This window comes from Bombina bombina, chromosome 7 (assembly GCF_027579735.1).
Source record: "Bombina bombina isolate aBomBom1 chromosome 7, aBomBom1.pri, whole genome shotgun sequence".
Classification (NCBI taxonomy): Eukaryota; Metazoa; Chordata; class Amphibia; order Anura; family Bombinatoridae; genus Bombina; species Bombina bombina.
Window position 1 is genome coordinate 551814848 of NC_069505.1, and position 17940 is coordinate 551832787.

The 17940-nt window shown below is 41.6% G+C and overlaps 1 protein-coding gene across 1 annotated transcript in view; it reads right to left on the reverse strand.

Moving 5' to 3' along the window:
• Positions 1 to 17664, reverse strand: part of CCDC105 (coiled-coil domain containing 105) — a 35096-nt gene extending 17432 nt beyond the window's left edge. Inside the window, exon 1 of the mRNA XM_053689135.1 lies at positions 16466 to 17664. Coding sequence (XP_053545110.1) covers positions 16466 to 17014 — 549 coding nt within the window. The 5' untranslated portion in view covers positions 17015 to 17664. The remainder of the gene's footprint in view (positions 1 to 16465) is intronic.
• Between the last annotated feature and the right edge of the window lie 276 nt (positions 17665 to 17940).

Genomic DNA, 17940 nt, shown 5'->3' on the forward strand with positions numbered 1-17940 from the left:
GGAGTGGGAACTCCATCCGGAGGTATTTGCACAGTTGATTCAACTTTGGGGCAAACCAGAACTGGATCTCATGGCGTCTCGTCAGAACGCCAAGCTTCCTTGTTACGGATCCAGGTCCAGGGATCCCAAGGCAGCACTGATAGATGCTCTAGCAGCGCCTTGGTCCTTCAACCTGGCTTATGTGTTTCCACCGTTTCCACTGCTCCCTCGTTTGATTGCCAAGATCAAGCAGGAGAGAGCTTTGGTGATTTTGATAGCACCTGCGTGGCCACGCAGGACTTGGTATACAGATCTGGTGGACATGTCGTCTTTTCCACCATGGACTCTGCCGCTGAGACAGGACCTTCTACTTCAGGGTCCTTTCAACCATCCAAATCTAATTTCTCTGCGTCTGACTGCTTGGAGATTGAACGCTTGATTTTATCAAAGCGTGGTTTCTCCGAGTCGGGCATTGATACCTTAATACAGGCGCGAAAGCCTGTCACCAGGAAAATCTATCATAAGATATGGTGTAAATATCTTCATTGGTGTGAATCCAAGGGTTACTCATGGAGTAAAGTCAGGATTCCTAGGATATTATCCTTTCTCCAAGAAGGATTGGAGAAGGGTTTGTCAGCTAGTTCCTTAAAGGGACAGATTTCTGCTCTGTCTATTCTTTTTCAGAAACGTCTGGCTGAGGTTCCAGATGTTCAGGCGTTTTGTCAGGCTCTGGTTAGAATCAAGCCTGTGTTTAAACCTGTTGCTCCGCCATGGAGTTTAAATTTAGTTCTTAAAGTTTTTCAAGGGGTTCCGTTTGAACCTTTGCATTCCATAGATGTTAAGCTCTTATCTTGGAAAGTTCTGTTTTTAGTAGCTATCTCCTCGGCTCGAAGAGTTTCGGAGTTATTTGCTTTACAATGTGATTCCCCTTATCTCATTTTCCATGCAGATAAGGTAGTGTTACGTACCAAACCTGGTTTTCTTCCTAAGGTGGTATCTAATAAAAATATCAATCAGGAGATTGTTGTTCCGTCACTGTGTCCTAATCCTTCTTCAAAGAAGGAACGTCTATTACACAATCTTGACATGGTTCGTGCTTTAAAGTTTTATTTACAAGCTACTAAAGATTTTCGTCAAGCATCTGCATTGTTTGTTGTCTACTCTGGACAGAGGAGAGGCCAAAAGGCTTCGGCAACTTCTCTTTCTTTTTGGCTAAGGAGTCTAATCCGCTTAGCTTATGAGACTGCTGGCCAGCAGCCTCCTGAAAGAATTACAGCTCATTCTACTAGAGCGGTAGCTTCCACATGGGCTTTTAAGAATGAGGCTTCTGTTGAACAGATTTGTAAGGCGGCGACTTGGTCTTCGCTTCATACTTTTTCTAAATTCTATAAATTTGATACTTTTGCTTCTTCGGAGGCTATTTTTGGGAGAAAGGTCTTACAGGCAGTGGTGCCTTCCGTTTAAGCGCCTGCCTTGTCCCTCCCTTCATCCGTGTCCTATAGCTTTGGTATTGGTATCCCACAAGTAATGGATGATCCGTGGACTGGATACACCTTACAAGAGAAAACAAAATTTATGCTTACCTGATAAATTTATTTCTCTTGTGGTGTATCCAGTCCATGGCCTGCCCTGTCATTTTAAGGCAGGTGTTTTTTATTTTTAAACTACAGTCACCACTGCACCCTATAGTTTCTTCTTCCTCTTGCTTGTCTTCGGTTGAATGACTGGGGGTTGGCAGTTAGGGGAGGAGCTATATAGACAGCTCTGCTGTGGGTGATCCTCTTGCAGCTTCCTGTTGGGAAGGAGAATATCCCACAAGTAATGGATGATCCGTGGACTGGATACACCACAAGAGAAATAAATTTATCAGGTAAGCATAAATTTTGTTTTTCTAGCGACGATCGGAAGAAGAGGATGCTCCGCGCTGGATGTCTTGAAGATGGACCCGCTCCACGCCGCATGGATGAAGATAGAAGGTGCCATCTGGATGAAGACTTCTGCCCCCTTGGATGAAGACTTCTGCCCGCTTTGATGAAGACTTCTGCCGGCTTCGATGAGGACTTCTGCCCGTTTGGATGAAGACTTCTGCCGTCTGGATGAGGATGGATGTCCGGTCTTCGAAAACTGTAAGTGGATCGTTGGGGGTTAGTATTAGGGTTTTTTTAAGGGTTTATTGGGTGGGTTTTATTTTTAGCTTAGGGTTTGGGCACCATAAAAGAGCTAAATGCCCTTTTAATGGCAATGCCTATCCAAATGCCCTTTTCAGGGCAATGGTTAGCTTAGGTTTATTAAGATAGAATTTTATTTGGGGGGTTTGGTTGTGTGGGTTTTACTGTTGGGGGGTGTTTGTATTTTTTTTTTTACAGGTAAAAGAGCTGTTATCTTTGGGGCAATGCCCCGCAAAAGGCCCTTTTAAGGGCCATTGGCAGTTTAGTGTAGGCTAGGTTTTTTTTTATTTTGGGGGGCTTTTTTATTTTGATAGGGCTATTAGATTAGGAGTAATTCATTTTTATTTTTGATAATTTAATTTTTTATTTTGTGTAATTTAGTGGTTTTTTTTTGTTGTAATTTAGATAATTGTACTTTATTAATTTAATTTATTTTATTTTATTGTAATGTTAGGTTTTAGTGTACGGCAGGTTACGTTTTATTTTACAGATAACTTTCTATTTATTTTAAATAGGTAGCTAGTAAATAGTTAATAACTATTTACTAACTAGTCTACCTAGTTAAAATAAATACAAACTTACCTGTGAAATAAAAATAAAACCTAAGATAGATACAATATAACTATTAGTTATTTTGTAGCTAGCTTAGGTTTTATTTTATAGGTAAGTATGTATTTAGTTTTAAATAGGAATTATTTAGATAATAATTGTAAGTTTTACTTAGATTTATTTTAATTATATTTAAGTTAGGGTGTGTTAGGGTTAGGATCAGGTTTAGGGGTTAATATTTTTAGTATAGTGGCGGCGACATTGGGGGCGGCAGATTAGGGGTGTTTAGATGTGTTTTTTTATGTTAGGGTGTTTAAACATAACTTTTTCTTTCACCATAGGCATCAATGGGGCTGCGTTACGGAGCTTTTGTTTCCGCGATCGCAGGTGTTAGGCTTTTTTTTTGCCGGCTCTCCCCATTGATGTCTATGGGGAAATAGTGCACGAGCACGTCAAAGCAGCACTTGTATTTGGGTGAAGTATGGAGCTCAACACCACCATATCGCCCGCAAAAGCCTGCTTTTTTTTAATCTGTAATAGCAGCGCTATAGGGAGGTGAAATACTGCCGCTTTTATGGCGGTCGTTAATTTCCCCAAAAGCGCTCAAAACTCGTAATCTAGCTGACTGTTAGCCGAGGTTAAAGGGACAGTCTACACCTTAGTCATCTTAAAGTCTTAAGCTGCAAATATCCTCCTGCACCAGTTTCTATATTGTGCAGTAGTAACAGTAACAAAGTAGCATAGTAGATGAGGTTGAAAAAAGACCAAAGTCTATCAAGTTCAACCTATACAAATCTAATATACTTACAAAAAAGCTCCAGTTGAGCTTAAATTAATCCCACTAAAAGGGGAAACATTTAATACAAACAATCATATCCATTAATTCTGTTTCTAGCCATACATGTATCCAAACCATTTTTAAATGTATCTATGGTATTGGCATTCACTACCTCCTTTGGTAATGAGTTCTACAATTTCATTGCTTTTACAGTGAAACATTTGTTCCGTTGCAGGAGATTAAATCTCATTTCCTCCAGCCTTAAAGAGACATACTACTTATATGCTAAATCACTTGAAACTAATGCAGCATAACAATAAAAAGCTGACAGGAAAATATCACCTTACCATCTCTATGTAAAAAAGGAAGATTTTTTTACCTTACAATTTCCTCAGCTCAGCAGAGTAAGTTCTGTGTAAAAAGTTTTACTTCAGCTGCTGTCCAGCTGCAGGTTTAAAAAAAAAGGAAAAAATGAACAGCAGCCAATCAGCATCAACAGTGCTGAGGTCATGAACTCTTTTACTGTGATCTCAAGAGATTTCACTTAACTCTCATGAGATTTTATAGTCAACTTCCTTAAACTGAATAGGGAAATAAGATGAGTGTGCACAAAGCTCCCTCCCTTGCCTGTCCCGGGACAGACATACTAATTTGTTGCTTAAAGTCCTTTTCAATGAGATGTTAATACTTAGGACACTTTGAGGTAAAATATCTTTCTTTTTTTTTTTTTTTCTTTTTTTTAAGTTTTTCAAAGAGCTTTATTGAACTTATCATAGTTACAAATGAGAATATGTCAATAAGATTAAAAGAAAGAGACAAAAAAAAGAAAAAGCAGTGTGAGGACACAAATCGTCCTCAGAACAATATAATGTTACACACTTTAAAATGGATGGAACTCTGTTCAAGACGATACCAAAAGCACATAAATTAGCCATAATCTATAATGGTACCTTATAGCACGGATGAGGGAGACACAGAGGTCTCTTGACCAGAAGAAGAGGGGAGAGGACAGGAGTCTAGAAGTGAGATGGGGGGGGGGGAGGGAGAGGGAGGAGGGGTATATCGTTAGTCATGAGTGGGCGTATCGTGTAAGCCATCCGGATCTAAACAGGTCTATCCCCAAATCAAACCCTATGCCCCCCCGGGAGAAGCTAACAAGGAGAGAGAAGATTAGGTTTCCAGGTTGTGTCATATGCGTCTTTCCAGTCAGCCCATGTAAGCTCAAAGAGGTCGGAGTTACCCAATTTATAAAATATGTCTTTTTCCATAGTATATAAGTAGGCCATATAGGAGCAGACTCTTGTCCAGCTAGGTGGGGACTCTGATTTCCAATCACAAGCTATTAGATGTTTAATGGACATGAAAAGATATATACTGATGTAAGCATGATGCTTAGGAATAGAGTGGATACCTATGTGTAGCAGGGCAACTGCGGGAGAGCTACGTAATGAGACTCCCAATTTGGAAAGGACCCTAAAACATGTAGTCCATAAGGAGTGAATTTTGGGGCATTCCCACCAGATGTGTAGAGAATCCCCTCTCTGACCACAACCTCTCCAACAATACAGGGATGCGCTAGTAAATATTTTAGCCAACCTAGTAAGCACATAATACCAATGAGCCACCAACTTGTAATAAGTCTCAAATAAGGTGGTGCAATGTATGGCCTTTTTGGTACGTTCAAGCGCGTGTTCCCAATCTTCTTCTGTAAGTGATTTGTCAAGCAGGGAATCCCACTTTACAAGGTGGGGAGTTGAATCCGAATTTAGGTTAGAGTCCAGAAGGGTATAGTGTCTGGAGAGGGGTCTATATAGCCTACTTCCCTGGTTCCAAGTGGACTCCCACGGGGTCAGTGGGCGGACTAACTGAGGTTTAAAGCCCCAAGAGGTCAAGAAGCTTTTAATTCTGTGGTGTTCAAATTTTAGGATATGGGGTAAGGCCACATCAGCCCCTAACTGAGAGACAGATTTGAATCCACTTTCCGGTGGCGGAAGCCAGAGGTCCGAGACCACATTAATTCCGATTTGAGTCCATGTCAGTGGATGGGAATCCTGTAAGCCTGCCAAAAGGCCGGGCATTGAGGTTATGGGAGAAGGGTGAGGGGCAATTTGTCTAGAGTGACGAATTTTATCCCAAAATTGCAGGCATTCCCGAATGATGGGATTTATCAAGGTTAATTCTCTGCGACAATGTGTGGGCGTCCAGATCAGGTCTCATAAGGTTAGGTTGTAGGGTAACGAAGCCTGTTCGATGGAGCGCCATTTGCAGGTAGACTGCTTGACTCCCCATTGTGAGACATGGGTGAGCATGGCTCCCTCGTAGTATCTTACTATTGAGGGAGAGCCCAGACCTCCTTTTAACCTGGGCAATTGCAGAACTCTCTGCACCACTCTTGGGGGTATGCCCTGCCAAATATGTTTAGTGAATTCGCTCTGGAATTGTAAAAGAATTTGCCTGGGACCTCTGATTGGCAGACAACGGAATAAGTATGTGAGACGAGGTAGGAAAGACATCTTTAAAGCTGCGATCCGTCCCATCCACGAGACTTGCGAGAGGTTCCAACTCTTACTAAGGGAGCGAAGCTCGGATAGCAAAGGGAGATAATTGTCCCTAATAATCCGGGGGAAGTCATTGGAAAGTTTGACGCCTAAATGCGTCACCGATGTTTCTGACCATCTGAAAGGGTATTTGGTTTTTAGAGGGGCCAATGACGAGTGCTGGAAGCCTTGGGTGTAGATTTCTGTTTTAGGAATGTTTAGTTTATAGTGAGAATGGGCATTAAATTCCCTGACTATCTGTAGGAGTCTAGGAAGAGTGGTTGCAAGATCCGAAGAGAAAAGGGTAATGTCGTCAGCAAACAAGGCTATATTGTGCTTAGTACCACATAGGGTGGTCCCGCCCATGTGTGGGTCCAATCTGATTTGTTCTGCCAGCGGCTCGATGGCCAGCGCAAAGAGCAGGGGTGACAGGGGACAACCCTGTCTAGTCCCGTTGAAGATATAGAAAGGGGGAGTTTGGAAACCGAGCCCCTTTACCGAGGCGGAGGGAGTAGAATATAAGGCTTTAATTGCTCCCACTAGGGAGCTTGGGAATTGAAAGATATCAAGCACTTCCCACAGGAACCGCCATCTCACCCGATCAAAGGCCTTTTCGGAGTCCAATGAAATAATCGCCATAGGTTTATTAAGGCTGGATGACAGGCTCATCACATTCAAAAGTCTTCTAGTGTTATCTGGCCCTTCTCTTTTGGGGATAAATCCTACTTGGTCTGGATTGATCAGATGGGGAAGAAGGTTGGCAATACGATTAGCTAAGATTTTGGAGAAGAATTTAATATCAGTGTTGATTAGCGAAATTGGCCTATAGCTGGCACAAAGAGAGGGGTCCTTATTGGGTTTCAAAATAGTTATAATAGTGGCTTCAAGGAATTCACTCTTGAATTTACCTTCACTTCTAGCTAAGTTAAAGAGTCTAAGAAGCAAGGGGGAAAGTTCTTGAATGTAAGTTTTATAGAAATGCACTGGGAAGTCATCTGGTCCAGGCGATTTAAATGATTTAGAATTCTTGATGACTTGTTGCACTTCTCTGAGAGAGAATGGCAAGTTTAAGGTATCCTTTTGATCGGGTGAGAGGGACGGTAGGTTCAGTGCTTTTAAGTACTCACGGATAGAGTCTGTTGAGGTCACAGGGGGGCTCTCAGACCTTTCTATGCTATAGAGGTTAGAGTAAAACTCAGCAAAAGCCTCCCCTATCTGTGAGGGAATTTTGAGGAGGGAGCTCTCTTTGACAATGCTATGTATATGTGAGATACTAGTTCTGTTTCTAATTTTGTTGGCTAGAAGGGTGTCCGCCTTATTGCCCTTATAAAAGTACAGTTGCTTGAGTTTAGTTAGGTTATCCTGGGTTCTCCTAAGCTCTAGCTGTGAGATGTGATTTTTAAGATCTATTATTTGGGCTGCTAAGGAGTTAGCAGGCTTTACTCTATTTTGGGATTCTAGATTTCTAAGTTTAATGTGAGCCTGGGACAATGAGAGACCCGCTTGCTTTCGGAGTTTAGCCTGTTCAGATATCATTAAGCCTCTAATGGTTGCTTTAGCAGCTCCCCAGAGGGTGTCATCTCCGACCTGAGCCTGGTCATTAGTTTCCAGGAAGTGTTTAATTTCTGTACACAGTTTTTCTCTAAGGGCAATATCTTGTAGGAGATTGTGAGGCATGCGCCAGGAGGGTCTAGTGCGAGTAGTGTGTGAGGAGATGAGGTCGGCAGTGACACAGTCATGGTCGGACCAGGGGCAAATAGAGATGGCTGTGTTAGTGACCAGATCTAGTGAGTCTGCCGTAGAGAACATGTAGTCAAGTCTGGCGTATTGTCGATGTGGATGTGAGTAGTGCGTGTAGTCTCGATCCTTAGTGTGGATAGCCCTCCATATGTCAAAGAAACCTGACCCTGTCATGAGAGTACGGAATTTCGCAGCAAGTCGTTCTGTAGAAGGAGGCGCCCTGGCCAAGTTAGAGGATTTTCTATCTACATTCGGATCCCAGGTCATGTTAAAGTCTCCCGAGAGAATAACCCTACCTTGTTTGTGTTGGGAAATAACATGAAGTATGTGTTTGAGGCACTTAGTCTGGTGAGTGTTGGGCAAGTAGACTGAGACAAGTGTATAGAGCACATGGTTGATGTTACAGATTAGGATGATATATCTGGCCTGTGGATCTCTAATGGTCAAGACTGGTTCGACAGCTAACCTCTTGTGCAAAAGAATAGCTGTGCCTCTGGCTTTTTTGGTGAAGGGTGCATACTCTATATGTGTATATTCCCTGGAGGAGAGTCTGATCGGCTCGTCAATTAGCCAGTGCGTCTCTTGGAGGAACACTATGTCAGGATTGTGGTGTTTCAGTGAGCGCAGTAAGAGACTTCTCTTAAAGGGAGTGTTAAGTCCTCTAACGTTTTGGGTGAGAAACCTCAAAGGAGAGCAAGTCATGTCTGGGAGTGATTAAGAGCTGGGTACGGAGGGTCCGAGTACCAGTGTCTGGGAAACAGAGTGGGGGAGAAGATAAGGAGAGGAGAGGTAAGGAAATAGGGAAGACACTTGATAGTGCCTCTGGAGCGGTGGAAGTAGTCCACCTCGAGGGAGCCCTGACGTGGGCTTCAGTGGGGGGGTTGAGCATACAGCTCTGGAGCTAGTGCAGTGGGGCAAGAACATCAGCCCCGCTCTAATAACATAATTATCATAACATAAAGTGCTTAAACCAAACCGGTTACAAAACAGCAGATAACGTATCTTACCAAAACAAATAACATATAACTTATTAAGTAAATAAACATTTTGACGGCTCAATAAGCCTCATAAGTACCTTGCCTAACTCAAGTTGCAGGCTAGTCAAAAAGAACCATCAGATGAGACCTAGGAGCCTTTATATATTTAAACCAGGATCAATGACTCCTAAAGGAACCTACTCAGTGGGCTCAGAGTGTTCTTGGGATACTTGTGATTGTTGTATCTTAGGTCTTTTTACTCTCTGTTCTTTCGTCGACCATTCAGGAGCTGAAGCTCTCAAGGCAGACCGAGGTTGGGCCCGTGCACTTAGGGGGTCCACTAATAAACCCCATGAGGCCAGGAGGGTCATACCCTGAGAGGGTGTGGTGATGGTTATGGACTGGTTATCTTTGGTTACTATGAGCCTGGTTGGGAACCCCCATCGATATCGGAAGTTGGCCTTGCGTAGAGCAGAAGTCACTGACTGAAAGTGGCGACGTTGTTGGAGGGTGTGTGCTGAGAGGTCAGGTAGTAATTGTACTCTCTCAAACCTACCACTTAGATTTGGTTTTCGGAAGGCAGCTTGAAGAAGGCGATCCTTATATAAGTAGCTATGGAAGCACACTATGATATCCCTCGGCTTGTCAGAACTCACTGACCTAGGGCGCAAAGCCCTGTGTGCTCTCTCCATTGTGCTAGTGAGGCCTTCAGGGGTGCCTATAAGCTCTCTGAAGAGATCCTGAAGGTAACTCTGAATATCTGCTGGAGCCACCGATTCCGGGACTCCTCTGAATCTGATATTACTTCGTCTCGATCTGTCCTCCATGTCAGCCAGTTTAGACTCTAATTGTGAAATCTGCTCAGCCAGATTTTCGGCATAGGCCAGAATGTTGGATTGATCTACAGCCTGATCATCCTGCTTGCGCTCCAGCGCATCAACTCTGTCACCAATTTCTGAGATTTCTTTCTTGAGTTCTGCAGAGCTGCGCTGGATTTCTTGGGTGATGGACTTAGTCTGAATGGCTAGAAATTTCTTGAGCGACGATTCTGTAATATAATGTTGGGAGACAGTTGCGGAGTGTAGGCTGGATTGAGACTCCTCATCTTGAGAGTCCGGTTCACTCATTTCACCACCTGGGTGGGGTAGGGACTCCTTAGAAGAGTGGGCAAAGTGGTCAAAGACTGTCTTCTTAGGTTTGGGGTTTGATTTGGGATGTTTCTTCATCATGTGAGGCATTTTATAGACTAGTTACTATATCCCTGGAAGGCAGAGTAATAGATCCCTGGAGGCTCAAGGGCAATATACTGCTGTTGTGGAAGAAATTCAAGGGTTATGCATGTCACATTCAACCACACAATTTACATAAAACCTATCTCATGGTTAGAGCGGGGCTGAGTCACACTTTAGAGGTCAAAGTTACATGAATACTCACAATTGATACTACAAATCTGGTCCCTCACCTCGGGGAATAGGGGGATACTACCCGGAGGAAGGGGAAAGGGAATTGGATGTGACCCACCTGGACTAGCCAGGTGGGAGCGGGGAGGTGAGGGATTGGAAAGCAGCAATTAACCCTTTTAATTCACACAGAGCTGGCCGGAATATACCAGTCAATATACCACAAATACCTTATTGGATCAACAATAGTGCAGAACTTGGGTTAGGCTAAGCTCAAAATGGAATCACCTACCCCTTAACTGAGGAAGGGTTGACTTCAGATGGGAAGAAGTGAATCACCCTTAGCTGTAGGTGTGAATTATCAGTATTACAAAAAGAGAACTGGCACGACAGTGTCAACATACAAGGTAGCCTAGATGGTATAACTTTCTGCAATTTCCAAAACCAGGTCTAATACACCTTCAATAACCCGATGTAGACCTAGGGCCTGAAATGTAGGGCACAATAGGTTAATCAGTACAAATGTACATTAATATATAAAAGCCCTAAGTAGTAAAGTAATTATGGGCAATATTATACAGCAATCCCTGCAAAGGAAATGGAGCATACAGTAGCTTAGTTTACAGGCAAGACTACTACCATGAAATGGACCTGCAGGAAAAAAGAGTTGTTAGACCAGCAATGAAATAACACAACACTCCACCTTGAGCCAAGGCCCAAAGACACATAAGCTGACGCAGCAGCAATAAGTGAACAGTATAGTAAGGCCCGCTAGCATGAAATGTCAGGCTGTGCAGTACAGGGCCAGAGACACATGAAATAACTCAGCAGCAATATTTGTTAACAGTCTAAGGTATATACACAGGCTAATATGGACTGCAGGGATGTGTTTCACAGGTCATGTGTCAGACTGCTGTGCGTGGCTGAAAAGGCACTGGGTTCCTTAACTATCTAAGGAGAGTCTCAGGGTGCTCTGTTTGAGGCTGGCCTAACTTTGAGAGAGCAGTTTAAGTCAGGTTTCAGATAAACAGTTCAGTGCCCAAGTGGAGATAGCGTGAGCAGGCAAGGAATGTCTTAACAGGACCTGTTTAATGGTTCTTAATAATCACTGGGGATGCTCTTCTAAAAGACTGCTGTAAAATTGGTAGGATTACTCCTATTAAGAGCGTTCCCAGGGCCTGTCAGTGTGACCTCCGTTAGTGCGGGAATAGGCTGCACAGCCACAAAGTTCAAGGGGGGCAATGGCTGCTCAATTCCCCTCTAGAATAGTCTCTCCCCAAGCTGGGCAATACAACTCTTTGTGAGTAGGCCCCCCAACACCCGGCCAGCAATATAAGAAATGTATAGAGGAACAGTCTCACCAATCAACGTAGTGCGGCTGGGCGGCAAATCCTCTGCTGATGGAAGTGTGGTCCTTGCTGTCCAAAGTATGACATGCTCCACTGCTAAGGATCCTGGATGAAGCAAGGAGCTCAGGCCCCAAGATGGCGGATGTTCGCGCCACTGGAAGTATGGTGCGCTTGGCGATGTCACTTCACTCCCACCTCGTGAACTCTACATCCATCTGCCTGCGTGGTCGGCAGGGCAGCAATATGAACACAATCCCTGTACCACAGAGGGGTTTTCCGAGGTAGGTGACCACCTGACTGACACCCGGCAACTGCAGCCGGTTACAAACTGCTGCTCCGGAGCGGAGCAGTGATGAGAGGTGGGAGATCTCCTGCAGCCCAGCTGGACTGTGAAGGTCCGGGCGTCCGTTTCCCGGCAGTGTCTTTGCCCAGGGCAGGGTGGTGTGCGGGCTTGCTCTTGGGGCCTTAGGATGGCTCACCGGAACTCTTTTTGGCCTCTATCTTCTTCCTTAGGGAGCGGTGGCGGAAACCCGCCAGGCACCGTGAACCTCGGCACAGACCCAGACCTCAGGCACAGCAAAACACCTCCACGGACATCTCAGAGCGGAGCCCCGACCCTCCGAGGCTGTGTAGGTGAGAGCGGCGAGGCTGCGGTAAATGACCCAAAGGGAAATGGCTGACTGCCAACCCCCCGACAGCAAGGTCAGTTGAGATTCCTGAAGTTAGGTTCCACAAGCCTTTACAAGTACTCGCTTGCTTCTAAGTGTCCTGGGAGTAAATTTAGTGGCAATTATGGCCGAATTTGGCCGGTTAAATAAACTTTAAACTATAACGCCTGACAGAGCTCCTCTCTAGTGCGTCTATCTTGCTCAGCGGTTAGCCATATCTTTCTTTTTTACATAAAGATGTTCAGGTGATATTTTCTAGTCAGCTTTTTACAGCTATGCTGCATCACTTTCAAGTGTTTCAACATTTGGGTATCATGGCCCTTTAAATTGGGACCTCTTGTCACAGTAAAAAGTTATTTTAAAATGACTTGTTTCTGGTCACTTTGAAATGGCTGTCAAGCTTTCGCCTACTGATGACATCACTAACTAGGCTGCATTAATGGCTTGACTAGTTAAACAAGACTCACTAATTGGATTCAACAGACTGTCAATGCTATTCAGCAGAGTGCTTAGATGCAGCCCAGATTGTGATGTCATCAGTGGGTGGAGCTTGAAAGCCATGTCAAAGTAGCCAGAAACAATATTAATTTTTAAATCACTTTTTTTTACCATTCCTCTGCATGATGTAGAAAGGGTGCAGGAGAATATTTACAGATTAATCTAAAGTAAGACTTTAAGATGACTAAGGTGTAGACTGTCCTTTTCATGTAGGACTGTATTTATGGTTGTGGATCCTTTATTCCTCACAATGTTTTATATAACCTTTCTCATAGATTAGCAGGAAGTGAAGGAGTAGAAATGTGTTTACATGCCCAGCTATAAATGCTCACATATACGTACACACCCTCTCAAAACATGTAGGGTTGCTAGGTGTCCCGTATTCAACCATTCCAGTATTTTAGCAAGCTGTCCAGTTAAATCTTCACAAAATTAGTGGACACTTAAATGTCCCTGAGTGTTTTACAATAAGGAGCAGGTAGAGGCAGTTAAAGGGATTGGAAAGTCAAAATTGGACTTGCATGATTCAGATAGAGCAGGTTATTTTAAGACACTTTTTAATTTACGTCTATTTTCAAATGTGCTTTGTTCTCTTGGTATCCCTTGTTGAAAAAGAATACGCACATATCCTACGCTAGTGGGAGCTAGCTGCTAATTGGTGCCTGCACACATTATCTCATGTGATTGGCTAACTAGATGTGTTCATCTAGCTGTCAGTAGTGTAATGCTGTTCCTTCAGCAAAGGATAACAAGAGATTTAAGCAAATTTGATAATAGAAGTAAATTGGAAAGTTGTTTAAACAGTATGTTCTATCAGAATCAAGAAAGAACATTTTGGGGTTTCCTATCCCTTTAAGGGGGTCAAATTACTTCTGTTTACATATGTTACAGGCAGCTAAAGTGATACAAATTAATAATTTGTATGTTAAAGGCAGCCAAGGGGTGAAATTACTGCACAGTTGTGAAAAATATATATCATCATGGGATGGGGCTAATATAGAGCTTTTGGGGGACAGATTGTTAACCATAAAAACACGCCAATACATACCTAGACATATACACATTCATGCAAAACAAAAATGCACAAAAAGTCTTATAAGCACAGGCATACTTACATATGCATGTATACCAACAAGAAGGCACATACATAAATAAAGACAAAACACATATACGCACAAAAGTTACATATATACAGATACAAGATTAACAAATGATCAAACTATTTAATACAATTCAAAATTTTTGTACATTTATTTATAATAAATACTTTTTTAAAAAATTTGCAGGCCAAATTTTGAATATTTTGCTTTGTTATAAGAATTTTTAAATTTTACTACATTCATTTTATTTAAAAATGGGAAAAACAGTGTAAAAAAAACCTAGACATTAAAATGTGGTTACTAAAAGGTACAGTAAATGCCTTGAGATTTTAATATAAAAAGATTAATTATGCATAGTAAAACAACTTTGCAATATAAGTTCAGTATTTATTTTGCCCCCTTTTCATGTAATTTAACTCCGAGAAATTGTGAGGGTTTTTTTAATGCTCAGAACTGGAAGTGCACAATGCAGACTTCTCAAGATGAACCTTGCTAATAGACCTTAGCAGTGGTTGTCAGACTGCAAAACAATGCAGTTTTTCCTAACATAATGACCGTGGCTGGTATTGTCTACTTCAGTAAGTCTGGATTGGCTCCTCCAAATAAGGTAAATGGTAGGCAGAGTTTTGGCTATTGGAAAACGATTGCAGCAAACAAGGGGGGGTCAATCACAATCCTTTAAAAAACTTTATAGAATGATTTTTCTTCAATATTCACCATTTTTATAGATAAATCATTTGATAAGCTTTTCTAAATGATTGCAATTGAGTGTTAATTTGTTTTGAAAATATTTAAACTTGGATATATGCTATTCTATAGCAAGACAATAGAAATGTCTTGTAATTACTAGGCATTCAGTGTCCCTTTAAAGGGACACTAAAATCAAAATTAAACTTTCATGATTCAGAGAGCACATTATAAGCAATTAAAAGAGATTTTCCAATTTCCTTTCATTATCAAAATGTGCACAATCTTTGTATATGCAAACGTTCTAAGGCACCTGCACCTACTGAGCAAGAGTTCACAGTGTGTACACATTTATGAGGCTGTCATTGGATGAGGCTGTCACATGATACAAGGGGGCGGTACATTTTGAAATTTAAAATTCAGAGTAAGCGCTATTGCATTGTCTTTTTATTATGTACTTGTTGGTTATGCAATTCTACTGTACTTAATGTTAATTAATGTTATTCAGATTCAAATAAAAATGATATAATCTTCAAATGCTGATTCTCCAACTATGGGTATCCAGCATTTGAGAGTGAATCATCCCGATACGGATACGCTACAGCGAATTAGACTTGTGCAGCTTCGAAAAATTCATTTCGGTTCGGATCGATTCGGATCGATTTGAATTTCAGTTCGGATCTATTCGAATTCGGAAAAATTCGAATGAATTCGTTTCGGATTCATTTGGATTCTTTCGGATTCGGAAAAAATTTGGTTCGATTCGGTTCGATTCGATTCGGTTCGAATCGATTCGGAAATTCGGAATTTTGGTAAGTGTTAGGTGGGATGTGCTGTGTATTACACTAGTATTATGTACTGTATATTAGGTTTAACCCATAGCAGAGTGATAAAACCTAATATACTGTACAATACTAGTGTAATACACGGCCATCCGAATCTACCTAATACATCCGAATCGATTCGGATGTATTCGAATCGATTCGGATGTATTCGATTCGGATTTATTCGGTAGATTCGGCAGTATTTTAATTCGGAAATTCGAATCGATCCGAATTTTCAGAATTTTCCAAATTTCCGAATCGATCCGAAACTAATCACACATGTCTACAGCGAATCATGTCCGCTCGACCAATGTTAAATCTACCCCTAAGAGCTATTGCATTGTCTTGTTATCATGCATTTGTTGATTACGCAAATCTACGGTATTTACTGGTCCTTTAAGTGTTACATTTAGTTAGTCTGAGCTTTAATTCTCAGCTGTTATTATTCATTGTAGACGTATATTGAATCAATTTCATGTCTTTAGTATATAAATAAATAAGAATATTCAACATAATATTTGACTTTCGATACAAATCTCACATAGAGCATTTGGCACGCATTTTACATTCAACATAGCAGATAAAACATTTCCCATAGAACTATTGACATATTCATTCTATAAAGGTATCCAAGGTTGGTAAACAAATTACATTTGACAAGTGACATTGCGTCTCCCTAATAGAGATATACACATTCACATACATCAGTACTCATGTTCAAAGAGTTATGTACATTATAAAAAAATTATACTAGACCAAAATGTATATAACATACATAATACATACATAATTTACAGTAGGTGAGATATTTTTAATAACAAAATCTCCTTTTCTTAGTAGTATCTGGAAAAAATATTATATATATATATAAAAGAAGAGGCACAAATAGACTCCAGCACTATACCCAAGTTTATTTTCAACTTGTGTGCCTGAAAAATATTTAGAAGATAAAAGATAGGAGCTAGTGGAAATTTCAAGACCTGTTTAAATATAATTATATGTATCTTTAACCATATCCCAATGCACATGTGCAGCAACTCTACTTCAGATGACAACTGTGTAACCTAGGTTCCAATATGGCAGCACAGATGATGAGAGGGAGGTGCATGAAATATATTTAGTGTTTAGTGTCCCTTTAATAACAAAACTTTATTTCTTTTTGCGTCTTTAATTATGGGATAGCCATTAGAAAAATATAGTTAGACACTCACCCTCTCGCCTTTGGGCCTTATCCCACGGAGTGCAGCAGTTTCCCGGTTAGTGACTATGTCTTTCCTGATGTTGGCATGACAACGTAACAGAGCATCTCTCTCTCTTTGTAGTTTGTGCATATGGCGGTTGGTCTCCAAAAGGGCAAGTCTCAGACTATAAAGTGAGTTTTGCGCATCTCTCATGTAATCACGTGCGAAAGTGTTGCACGCTTCGGAGATGAGCTCTTTTTGAAAGGGTGGTGGAGTTGTTAAGTCTTTCCTGTTGCCCTTAATTTGATTTGTGCCATTATTTGTTCTTGATGCCCACTGACCATTGGCAACAGGACCTGGGCTAAGCTTCAGATCATGGGCGAGTTGGATTGTCTTATATGATGCATCTTGCCAGGCTTTGGCACCCATTGGAGAATACGCCATGTGATTATTGTGGAGGTCTCTGTATGCCCTGGAAAACGTAGAGGAAAAGTTACAACTGCACAAACTATTGTTCTTCAGATGTTGAAACAATGGACAACGTATATCTTGTCTGAAAGGAAATAGCTTGTTGATCATATTATTTTAGATAATTTTTCTCTAGAACCTCAATTTCTCACTCAACGCAACAAAGCTTTCTCAACCACATTCAAAATCTGACACAATCACTGGAGTAGAGTCACTAACAACTTTCTCCAGTCTCTTCAAACTATACAATCTCTCCAGTTCTTAGATAACTCTAAGGAACCCATTTTCTAAAGGTCATTAACCTCTCCATTCTTCAGTGTGTGGGCTCCCTAGAATAACAAAGCAATTAATGGAGAACTTGGAGATGCAGAAAAGAGGTGTTAGTGAATCTATACCAGTCATTCTATTTTTTTCTCTTATAAGTTCCATGTTTTAGATATATACACTTTTACTATCATATTATTCTGGTCTCTCAGTCTCTATTTCTTTATCTCAGATAGTTTCTTCTCTTAAAGTTACTCCCTCAGATTCATGCTTAATCTAAAATTCTCTGTTTAATTGTCTTTTTCTCACATTCATTCTTTATCTCTACCTCTCTCTTTCACTCTCTCTCTTTGTGTGTGTGTCACTCTCTCTCTCTCCCACTCACATCTCTCCCCCTCTCGCGCTCTCTCTCTCTCTTGCCCTCTCTCTCCCTCCCTCTCTCTCTCTCTGTCACTCTTTCACACACTCCCATCTCTCTCCCTTTCTCTTTCACTCTCTTTGTGTGTGTGTCTCTCTTTCACACACACACACACACACACACACACACACACACACACACACACACACACACACACACACACACACACACACACACACACACACACACACACACACACACACACATCTCTCTCCCTCTCTTTCACTCTCTGTCTGTTTCTATCTCTCACACGCACACTCCCCATCTTTCCCCCTCTCTCTTTCACTCTCTTTGTCTGTCTCACACACAGACTCACCTCTCTCTGTCTCTTTTTCACACACCCGCTATCTCTCTC